The 12,220-nt window shown below is 39.9% G+C and overlaps 2 protein-coding genes across 2 annotated transcripts in view; one reads left to right on the plus strand and one right to left on the minus strand.

The window, feature by feature from the left end:
* The window catches only part of Vps13D (vacuolar protein sorting 13D), a 62,960-nt gene extending 57,548 nt beyond the window's left edge, over nt 1-5,412 (minus strand). Inside the window, exons 1-2 of the mRNA XM_076136825.1 lie at nt 5,001-5,412; nt 3,267-3,457 (exon numbers count right to left, since the gene is read on the minus strand). Coding sequence (XP_075992940.1) covers nt 3,267-3,457; nt 5,001-5,100 — 291 coding nt within the window. The 5' untranslated portion in view covers nt 5,101-5,412. The remainder of the gene's footprint in view (nt 1-3,266; nt 3,458-5,000) is intronic.
* A 689-nt stretch (nt 5,413-6,101) lies between these two features.
* Nucleotides 6,102-12,035, plus strand: LOC142987887 (uncharacterized). The gene is made up of 6 exons (XM_076136836.1): nt 6,102-6,530; nt 6,601-6,726; nt 7,315-7,356; nt 8,084-8,151; nt 8,532-8,735; nt 9,052-12,035. Exons 1-6 carry the CDS (start codon nt 6,197-6,199, stop codon nt 9,166-9,168), a joined length of 891 nt encoding a protein of 296 aa, XP_075992951.1. The 5' UTR covers nt 6,102-6,196; the 3' UTR covers nt 9,169-12,035.
* The last annotated feature ends 185 nt before the right edge of the window (nt 12,036-12,220 follow it).

A 12,220-nucleotide genomic window follows, 5' to 3' on the forward strand; every position in this document is an offset into this window, starting at 1 on the left:
CCTATCACGGCCGACCACGGTCCCAAGTCCCGCAAGAAATGCCTCGAATTCGGCCAAGCTCCGGTTTGGTGAGAAATAGACGCCGACGACGACGATGTCCCCCCATGTGACCGCCACATAACCATGGCCCCTCGCTGTGGTAACGAGGGGCTGAACTCCGACGGCGGCCGGGGAGACTATAGCTACCAAGCCGTCCAAGTCACCCGCCCAGTCATCCCTGGGCGGAACAAAATAAGGCTCAGCAGCCACCGCAAGGTTTATGGACCACTGTGCCAGACTTTGGGAAAGAAGATCCTGGGCCCTGGCACAGTGGTTTAAGTTAGTCTGGAGGAGACGGAGAGCCATTATTGTTGGGTCTCCATCTCCACCACTTCTACCGGCGCGTCAGCGGCATTGGAGGCCGCGGGCCGGTCGGAGGTCTGCGAGGCGACTTTGGCCTTCCTCGCAGTCCTCTTCTTCTTTTTACTTTTGGCGGTCTTTTTGGCGCCGCTCTGCGCTTTCTGCGCTTTTGGGGGGGAGCAAGCCTTGCTCCCCACCATGTGCGCCGCCGGCCTATCTACCGCGGCGCAAACGACGCAGTGCGGTGCCTCTGAGCACAGCCGGGCAATGTGGCCCAGTTTGCCGCACCGAAAGCAGGTACCGCTGCGATCCTCCGTGGAGGTGCACCGCGCACAAACATGTCCGCCCTGAAGGCAGCGGTAGCACCTCCGTTCACGTGGTGGGAGTAATTCGACCCGTGCTGACACCCAACCAATCAAAATGCGGCGGCCATCAACAATCCTTTTGGCCGCCGCTATGGGGCAGCAGACCCAAACCGATCCGCCGCCGTGAGGACCAAGACGAATCTGGCCCAGACGGACAGAATCAGCGGGGCAATCGCCGGCCGCTGTAAGAGCGGCCTTCACCTCCTCCGCGGAGGCAGAATCGTCCAGGCCCGTGATCCGCAGTTCTGCGGTCTTTGTGGGCCTGGAGACTCGAACTTTGTCCTCCCCGAGGACTTCTAGCAATTTGGAAGCCAGAGCGTCCGCCTTGCCAGGTCCTTCAGGTCCTGGGAGCTCGAACATTCGAGCCCCCGTAGCCGCGACTCTAAAGCGGACGTCATTGGGTCCTATTCCGATATCGGCCAAGTTGATCTTGGCCTTTGCGTCCCCAATGACGTCACGATATGTCGCTCCGTTTTTTGCCGCCTCCGGCTGCAATGTGATGGTTACTGCAGCCGATTTCGGAGCGCGAAGTTTAGGCGTCTTCTTTTTGCTCTTCTTCGCGGTTTCGGTAACCTTGAGCCCCTTGGCTGCCTTGCCATTTTTCCCGACGACCTGCCACTCATTGGCAGGCGCCGGGCTTGAGGACGGCGGTTGGGCTGCCACCGCACTATACGAGGGCTGCGGCTTTTTGCCCTGCTTGCCCTTGGTCTGGGGAGCTGCGGGCTGCGGCGCGGTGGCGGTGGCGAATGCGGTAGCCGGCGTAGCTAACGACGCTGTGGCCTTGGCTTTTCTGGCGGCGGGGGTAGGTGCCGTCGCCTTTGCCCCTCTAACGGCGGGCACGGGTGGTACCCCTGCCGCTTTCTTGTCCGCCGCTAGGGGCGGACGAATGCGAGGCTCCGGCGGAAGCCGGGCCTCTGTGGCCCCGAAGCGAGCGTCCACCATCAGGCGGAGGTCAGCGATGGCACGCTCGACTGAAGGCGCCTGCCCACTGGTTTCGGGCTGGGCGCTAGTGCTGGGGATGTTGATAGCCATGGACTTTAGGGCAGCGATTTCGCGCCGCATGTGGTCAAGCTCCGCCTGGAGTCTTTGATTCTGGGCCCGGAGCGCAAGATTTTCCTGAGTTGCAGACCGCCTACTCAACTCAGATGCCGCCAGTTTGATGTTCCTGGCGGCGTCTTTAAAGGACTTTGTCCCCTTAAGTTGGCCGGATTTATCGGCCACCTCCACCACTGCCTCCAGGTTGGAGAGAATGGTGTCCGCCAGTTGGACGGCGGATTTTTCTTCGGCGTCGTCGCCAGACACTCGCTTCCCAGGCGCCTTCTTCTTCTTCCGCGCCCCGTCCGACTCCTCGGACTCGGGACGCGGTCTTCTCTTGCGCCAAAGACGGCCGCAGTCGGATGGATGGGTGGCATCCGATACCACGCTCATGTCGGAGCCAGTGTCGGAATCGACACTGGTCTCCTGAGCGACCTTGGACCTCGTCCTCACCGACGAGGGTCGCGCAAAACTGGGCGTGCGCCGACCCTCCACAACAACGCAGTCTGAACTGCCGGGCTTTTTGCCCCCAATCTCATCAGATTTGGGCTTCTCGCCCCTCCCACTATCATCATTGGTTTTATTGATATTTAAAGGATCCATATGATTCCCACGAGTAGGGTTGCAAGGGGTAGTCCGCTGTGGCAGAGGCACCATACCACGGTAACCCTTATACCACTGGGGGGCGGGAGGTACCCCAGGGTTGGCCGCTAGCGGCTGGTATTCCCTCCAGCCCCTCGCATAGCGAGTGAACTCCGACCACGCAAGGCCCCAAGAGGGGGCGCCACTGCCGAAGCTACTGGGGATTTTTTATAGAGGTTGTCTCCTCGCGGCCCGGCTGGTTAAGGCAAGGCCCTCGGTCGCACCCAAGATGGGCGGGATTACGATATGCGACGGTTGACGAGGGCGGCGGCGGCCTGGCCCCCCGTCTGCTCGGGGCAGTGTGAGTGCACACCGAGCCCGTCCACCCACTGACGGCTCACCCGTCCTTCACCCGTGTCCTCTGCAAACCGAGAGACACGCACAGTAATTTTTTATAGAGGTTTTCTTCCTCGCGACCACCACCTCGAAAGAGACGGCAGCCCCCGAACCCGACTTACGTCAGGCCTTACGGGTTGAGTTCCTCCTAGCTTCACCGTGGCTGGATTGCCACGGCTAATAAGCCCCCTCACCACGACAAGGTGGAAACTCCCCGAGGGGGAGTGCTTTCAGACCTAATGGTAAATCGTCTAGGCTAGGCTAGCCCATCGATTACATTTAAGATTTTCGTCTTAACTGTATTTTGTAAGGGGTAGAAAAAATTATAATCTATTTACTCATAACTTTTTGAAGTTCTGCTTATGTACAAAATTTACCACAATTTAAAAATACTCGACGCAACTTTTAATGCTTCTTCTTCCTTAAATTGATAAATGAAAACCCACTTAGGCTTGTACACTGCTAATCATATCTAGACCTAACTAGAAATCTGTTTCTTTCATCCAGACATACCTGACTAGAAGGCGTATTATTCATTGTTTTACTTACCTCATCTAAATTTACAGGCGCCGCGACGACGTACAATTTTTCGATGGCGATGAGCCAGGGCGCGGATCGGATTTGGCGCACGGGCACCTGGAGCTGGACTTTGCCGATGAACCCCGCTTTGATCTCCACTGGCAGACCCAGGTGACGCAGAGCGTCTTTCCTTAATGGTAGATTTTCTAGCTCGACTTTTCCTGTAATAAAACGAAACAACATGAAATTCTGGTACAGAAGCTTCCATGGATAAAAGGGCTGCCTGGATTATGCTGCGATTTTATTTATGTCTTTAAATAAATACATCTACAATCTATATAATGTAGAAGGTCTGTACAGAAATACCTACTATCTACCAACCACATATTTATATTCCTATATTAAGTATTTTACATTGTTTTGTTAAAATAAAACAATGTACCTACTAATATGTAAACCTACCTCCTAAGTTTTACCATCTTTACATAAATTGTATTTAGTTAATTAGTAACACTGTTACAATTTTCAACAAAACTTCTGTACTAAATGACCTACCTAAAATAAATGATCATAACTCTTAGGCATCATTAAGAAAAACAACATCTTTAAAACTCAAGGATTGTTTTCATTTGGCTTCCACCAATTCCACCAATCAACCAAAAGTAAAACATACAATTATTAGCTCTATAATGTACCTACAAGTCCTTGACTCATTGTTCAAACTAAACCATTGCAAGAGCAATATTCTTTGTATATTTATGATAATTTATGTTATGTGCATCTACTGTAAAGGTCAATGTCCACTTTGTATGGTTCTAGCTAGCCATTTTGATGAATTATATAATTTTTTGAACCTAATATCTATTAAGAAAGTTTTCTAAGCTTGCAAGGTAGTCTTTATTTAAATTGTACTCTTTCTCAACATAGAGATTATATCAGACATTCTTTCACATTACAGCATAGATAGATAAATACTGATTAAGGATTATGAATCAATCATATTTATTATTTTATCTTTTATTATGAAATATACCCTGATAACTTACATATATACAACATATTTTGCTTGTCTAACATAATTTTATTGACAATGAATATACAATGTGTATTTATTAAGAATTTGTGTATATAGCTAGGTAGTTAAATCTTGTAACCAACATAACTTGTGCTATTAAAATTAAGTCATGACTTCACAAACATCCTATTGGTGTCATAACAATTGAGAAAACATGAGAAAGTATATCCTTACATTTTCTTGTTTAAGTAATAAAAGTAAATAAATGCATACTGTAGGTTTGATGAGAAACAAACCAAATTAGGCAGTAAAAATATTTGTAGGCGAATTTATTAATCATTTCACTTAGGCTTACGACTTAGCTTGTACCTAGTATTTCTTCTTGTAACTTACTTATTTTTAGTTGAAAATCAGACTGTGAATGTATATAACAACACAGGAAATAGGTACTATAATTGGATATTGAACCTTTGACCTTATCAATTAAGCTCAGCTGTTACATCCCCATGCTTACAATGTATAGAAGCTACCATGATTTTATTGTACAGTTACAGTACAACACACAACAGTACCTAAAGAAATTAAGAACTTTTATATAGAATCACAACCATTGTCTCAAGATGTCCTCAAATCAAGTCTCTACAGCACTTGAACCAATCAGTACATTAATGCTTTGACTACATCGGCCATAGCTATTAATACTAACTACACAGTAGACACATGCATATATTTACAATGTGTGATCCTACCTGACAGGAGTGCTACGCTCAGTTGATCCGTGTTCAGATTCTCCACGTACTTTCCCAGGTAGTTGTTGAGAACCCATGCCACCAGTCCCTCCAACATCATGCATCGTGCCCTAGGCTGGTGCACTCACTTTGTTCTAATTAACACTCCCGCGGGCACTTTTTAGTGCCTACATACACAAGGTATACACTCTAACGCTTGTCATTGACCTACACCACTGTAACTGTGTTGTTTAATGCTAATGTTGTTATTCTCATTCGACACAAGACTTTTAAACGAAAGAAAAGCCGCACTTGCTCTACTTCTGAAATTTTGGAGCTTATTGCGCAATTATGTCGAACAACAAGCTAAAAAAATCTTAATTCCTATTTTCACGAGCACTACGACGATCTCGGAAAATCGGTACGGTAACTAATTTTCCCGAATCTAAATGTCAAACTGTCGATCAATAGGGGAGATTTCGTAGAATGTTGATGTGTTACCAGACTACGAATTAAATAAATCACTACATTATGTAAGGTTTCTTCTTTTATTCTTTAAGTTCCTATTGGTTTGGTATTTGAACCTGTAAATTAGTTTACGCTTACTTTGTGCTATAGAAATAATGGTTTGCATAGATTTACGTCGTCTAATATCATATATTATCAATCCAACCAATCATGAGTAACAAAAATATTATGTCGGTGTCTATAAATAATCTTATTCGTCGCTAGCATGTAATATTCTGACGATATTCCAACATATCAAACACATAAAATAAATTATTGTAGAGGTTAGATTATTACCATTAAAGGGGGAAATTGTCTCTTTACTGGCAATTTTTTGATTGTCAGCTGTCTTTGACAGCTACAGATTAAAACTATCTATCGTATTTTTGCGTTTAGTTTCTAGCGTTATTTTGGAAAAGAACTATGATGTAGATATATCAATAATATCCTTAAATTAAATAATTAAGGTTGATTATATCAAGTAAGAAGAATGCTATATATTTTTTTCATTAATGAGCGAATTTAAACCATATCGATTGATTTGATTGCTTAGTATTTTCTACGTGAACGTCTACGTGACAAGTTATCAGCTACTTGTAATGTGACACTGACAGAACAAGCATATCTGTGAAACGGAACGTTTATCCGAAATAGAATTTGTTTACTTTATTTCTTCGTATTACCTCAGCTACTGTAAAAATCAATTAAATATGAAAGCAGCGCAGGCTGTAAAGAGGTACTGCACCTCTCCCCTGTCGAGGTTTAATACATGTTGTTTGGAAAACACGTCGAGGCTACAAGTGCGACAAAGTGCCACAGTACTGAACTCGAAGCAAAAATTATTTGTTCCTGTTGCTGTGAAAATCCGTAATTTGGGACTAGGGCCGACAGCAAAAGACTTCGAGGAATCAATACAAGCCGCAGAACCCTTAACAAAAGTGCACGCGACAGAACTGGTGCTCCACTTAAAAGATCAAGAAAGAAAATTGTTACTTGAAGCTTTACAGGAGTATGAATCTAATAAGATAAAGGAGGTATTTGAAGGCGAGTATTATCTCTATAAAATATTCCACTGAGAAGGACAAAATTCTGAGTGAAAAGTGTTTAATTGCAGATAGACTAGCTGGTCAGAGATGGAGGAGTAAGTTGGGCAGACCAAGTAAAGTGCCTACATTAGGAGACGTGGATCCTACTGGCAAATACTGTCCCATGCCAGAAGACTGGCTGAAGAAAAAATATGGTGAGTTATGTTAGAAACAATGTGTACAAATCCAGTTTGATCTGGTTGCCAAGATGATGTCATTAACCTGTTGATTAGTCACAAACATGCAGTTTTTATGTTGCTGTTTACTTTTCATATAACTTTAGCCTTCATACTATTTGCTCTTGTTTGTTTAGTCTATTTAAAACTATTGTTTGCATTGTTTTAACATATTACTGTTACATACATGAGTTTTATAGTATGCCTAGGTAGTTAAAACTATTTTGGCATGTGCTGACATCACTTGTTTAAATACATTGAAAGTCAGAAACAGTATTCTTATTTAAAAATAACTCTAGATGCATACTAAGACTAAACTGTGACTAACCAAAAAGATTTTAAGTCAACTTTCCTACTTATATAAATGCCTACTTATGGTCTAGTTGAAACTCCATATTGTCTGAGTGTTATAACAGAAACTTAACATTGATAAAATAACATTCATGAATTTAAAACAAAACATCACATATTTCAACTACACATTTAAAAAAAGGTTAAAAAGACTTAATACTGTAATTTAACATTTTATCTAGCAAGATAATTAAATGACTATAACTCATGTTTCAGCGGCCACTGTCCCCAAGCCGACAACTAAGGAATTGTTTCACTGTAAGTATTATCTGTTATCAGTGAGGGGTAGAGTAGTAAGTAACACATTGTGTTAGTTATCACAGACAATGATAGTGGTGTTATCTTGTGATCATTATCAGGGGTGCGTGAGGATTCATTGATAAAGTCTTGAAGGCTGTCTGACTGTCTAGGTTTTTAATTATGACAGGATGGTAGCAGTTACAAAGATACAATTAAAGTAAAGGTTTTGGAAGCCATAATGTCTATTAAATAGTTACAAATAAAATATAGAAATGCTACTGCTATTTTAAGATTTAATTCTTTTTTGTTGTTGGTTTGTCATGATGAATGGATACATAGATTAAAGTGATTATTATATTATTATGGAAAACTGTTGTATAAATAGATGTGAATTATATTATTTGCACACAGATAGTTTGTACCCAGAAGTTTTAAATGTAATCTCTGAGAAATATTTTTGATCAGACATAGTTATGGGTACAAACTTCCATTATTTTAATGTTGAATTGGTCTTGTGGTTTTTTTTGTATATGTGAGTCACAGTCTAACTGCTAAATGGTTAGTGCAAAATGACTCATCCTTATTATTCTAATTCTAGTACTTCAAATAATTTGTCTTAAAATAACATATTGTTAGTCATTATTATTAGCAAGAAGTGTAAATTAAACATTAAATTCATAAACATAGTTTGTTGGTGTATTTCTGTTGTAGTGTTATAATGAACGATGTTTTTTTCTGTTCACAGTATCACTAGCAAACTCAATACCATTCATTGGTTTTGGATTCTTAGACAACTTCATTATGATTATTGCTGTAAGTATTCTTTGTATTACAGTAGTTTGAAAATAATTTTAAAAAATCTGTTAAATTTGGTGTGAAGAATAGCATAATATTTAAACTGAACTTCTTATTTTGATAATCAAAACGTTTTTTTTTCTAACATTGTTATCTACATTTTTCTAACAATACAATCAGATGTAAATGCAAGGCAATTTAAAGTTTTTGTCAAGTTTAAAGTTAACCAACATAATAACAAAAGCATAAAAACTAGAAATAGTTGATCAATCATAGTTCAGTTCACATCATATCTATACACATACATACTTGTCACCTTGCAAGACGATATTTGGCGAGCATGCAAGGTGCAAAAAACGTAAAATTTAACCTTAAAAATTGTTCTATTTTGTTTCCAGGGTGACAGTATAGAGAGTTCAATGAGCGCGTACATCACGCTGTCGACGATGGCGGCGGCGGCGCTGGGCAACACGTTCAGTGACGTCATCGGCATCGGCTCCTCGTACTACGTGGAGCGCGCCGCCGCGCTGCTGGGGCTCGGCGCGCCCGCGCTGTCGCCCGTGCAGCTCGACATGCCCATCAGCAGACGATTCGCTAACATGGTAAGTAACTGATCTCTGCCTTGTACTGCAATAAAAAAATAGTAAAAGAAAATATCATATGAAACAATGATTTCATCATTGACATACCAGACTGACACTTTTAGTAAATAAATAAAGTTATTAGGAATTCAAAGTCCCTAAAACTCTTACCCACATTTGGCTTGTATGAAAGACTATCCCTCTCATTGTAAAGATGTATGTTCCAGCTTCCAGCAAACTTGCATATTTAAGGTTCCTCCATGAGCCAGCCAATATTTAAAAAACACAGCAGGCGACCGACTACATCCTAAAGTTTATTATATCGTACACATTCCAGGGTCGCGTGCTAGGCATCACGTTCGGCTGCATCCTGGGCATGACGCCGCTACTGTTCAAGGACGATGAGAAGAAACAAGACAAACAGGACGACTCGAAAGACAAACAAGCTAAGTAGACAACACAACACATATCAACTACTGATAAATTAACTTTACTTTGCTAAGTTATGTATCCTAATAGAGTTAAAAATTGATCGTTTCTTGAAGTCGAATCGTTTTGGTGTTAAATTTTGTTTTCAACTTATCAGAGTAAAGTTAATTTTACGATGTTACTTTAGTTAGATTTCCTCAGAGCGCTTATTTAATCAATGTGTCCTATACATAGCGTAGTTTAGAAATATGAAATGTAAAAGAGCTATTAAAATTCACAAGATTTGGCACCATTTACAAACGTAAAGAACTATAAGTACCTTTACTAAATCACTACTGAAAATGATCATAGTAATTGTGGTATTTTATAGAACTTACTTTGTAAGTGGCGCCGCCTGTTGTATAAGATTATAACACTATCCTGTCCACAGTGAGAAGAGAGTTTTTTAATTCGTCTTTTCTCGATGTTATCTTTGCAGATAATGTGATAAGACCTAAAGTTAAATTCTATAGAGAATGTTATATAATGTTTTGTAGATGTAACTATGTATTTAGTAGTAAAGTAAATAATATCATTGTTGTGTTATATACTTCGATTTCTATCACCGTTAGCTACGAAACATATTTTATGAACTAGCCAATGTATATTGTGGTACTTAATTTAGGCATTACACTTCGCACAACTTTTATATTTTCATTTAGAGAGAAACACTATAATCTGTTATAGTTATCTTATGAAAGAAAACTTGATATAACACAGGCCTATACCTATATCACAAGATTGCGTGCGACGTATACTACGTATACGTGCGTGCACGCATAGTGCGTATACTATATTCTGAAAGTGCCATTAACAACTGCTTTGATCTATGCAAGTATTTGTGCAATAATAATTATTCTAAAATAATTTTGTTGTAAAATGATCAAAAAGTATAAATTTTGTTTTAGAGCGCTCAAATAGATATTTATAATATCTGCTTTTTGTATGACTAACATCACAATAGTATAACTTTATATGGGCACACTTTATCTTAGTGTTCAAATATACGAATTTTATAAAAATAAGTTACTATCTTTCACTAAGTAATAGTATGTATAGACAAAGCATCTATAATTATATATGTACACTATGTACAGTAGTTGAGTTTTAACAAATATATAATCTTCAATTTACTTCTGTATGTAAGTTTTTGAAAACTTTTAAATATAATATAAGAGTTTTATATTTGTAAGGCTTGCTGCACACATATTCGGTGCGGCAAAACCGAATATGTGTAGATGAACTCGATCGGCACAAGCCAAGTGAGCCGAGTCGGTTTTGTTGTTCGATATATTGCCGAACCGAATATGTGTGTAGCAAACCTAAGGGCCAGCTCACACCGAGACGTGAGGCGACGCGATGCTGTGCAAACTTTCAAAGAGCGGTTCAAAATGAAACCTTATTTTCTACACGAAAAGATACACATTGTCTTCTTCAAGTATCGTCTCGTCTTGGTGTGAGTTTATCCAAGTCTATCGTGTGTAGTGCAGCAATACATATAGAAGTGAAATAGTTAGTAAATGTAGATAATTTATAAGTATTAGTTAATTAATTGTAAGTTTGTTTTATAGTTTGAAAGTGTATTTAACGGATATTGTGTTATTTTGACCTGTATTACGTAATCTTGCCATGGGCAGCTCTCAGGCAACAAAAGATCTTTACTTTACCCTTGTCACCTATATTTACCCGCCGCATACTATTCGTGCAACTAATTAAAACTGGTATTCACTTGAAGCCAATTCAATGAACTATCGTCAATAAAAGTGTACAACAACTGTAGACCTAGGCTCTTAATTTTTAAAAATAACTTTTTGAATATGTAATGTAACTCCAGATATTGTGCGAGACTCCGATAAAATGACATGACCTTAGTTCGCACGTTTGAAAACGCCCGAGTATAACGATAACTTTGTGAAATTGGCCATAAGCGAATACTGTTAAGAAATACAACTTGCCCTGTCTATAGAATAATAAAAAAAGCCCCATGTAATATTGTATAGTGAGTAATTCGCACAAATCGTGTCTAGTCAACGCGCAGTGAATGTACATACTAGTATGATGTATGATACGATGTGTTAGTACAAACCCGCACTGATTGTCACTACACGCTGTTTGTTCCTTATGTACGTGTTAATAAGAGCTATTTTGTATTGATGATAATGTTACAAGCTGGTTATGATACTGGTTGAGGGGATGTTGTAGATTTTTTATTGTATAAAGTTTTTTTGGAAAGATTAAGGCCCTGTTTCACCACTTTTGGATAACTATCAAATAGAATTTGGGCAGTAGTTTTTATACTGTCATTTAATCTAGAAGATAATTGGCAACTTAAGTTGTGAAACTGGTATTAAGTGTCGTGTATGCGTTTATAAGTAGACAATGAAATCGACTTTTTAAAGTAATGACTGTAGTCCGTTTGTTCAAAACAAAATAGTGACTTATCATACAACAATCGTATTACAGGAAATTGGTCAATGAATATGTTTGTTTCATATTCTACACGATGTTTCGTGAAGGACCCAATGACCCAATGTCGGTGATAACTTACTATTTTTAACTCGACAGAACATAGTCTCATATAATCAAGATATATTTTTTTTATTGTGATTTTATAAATGTATTTTTTTTCAGTTATTGGTAATAAATATGGAATTTCGGCCAGGGTTAGCGTTAAGAATTAAATCTAAATTATTGTGTAGGCAGTATTGTACCCAGCTTATGTCCAAATAAATTGATTGATATAATGTTAATGTTATTTAAATTGTTTAAAATGCTATTGTAATTGAAAATTGTGCGTGCGTTTTATCTATGACTGTCCTTTCCTTCGGGAATAAATAAAGTTTTAATTATTTACTTATAACTTTTTATTCTTGCTACCTTCAGTCCTTTCAGTACCTTAAATAATTTGGAAAGAGCACTCACCCGCTTTCTGAAGTATTGAGGATTTAACTCACACTCACATCAACTTGTTGGTAAAGTCGCAGTCCCATTTTCAACACTGTCAAAGGCTCTCAAGCTTGAAACTCTCCTACCATAAT

Source organism: Anticarsia gemmatalis, chromosome 4 (assembly GCF_050436995.1).
Source record: "Anticarsia gemmatalis isolate Benzon Research Colony breed Stoneville strain chromosome 4, ilAntGemm2 primary, whole genome shotgun sequence".
NCBI lineage: Eukaryota > Metazoa > Arthropoda > Insecta > Lepidoptera > Erebidae > Anticarsia > Anticarsia gemmatalis.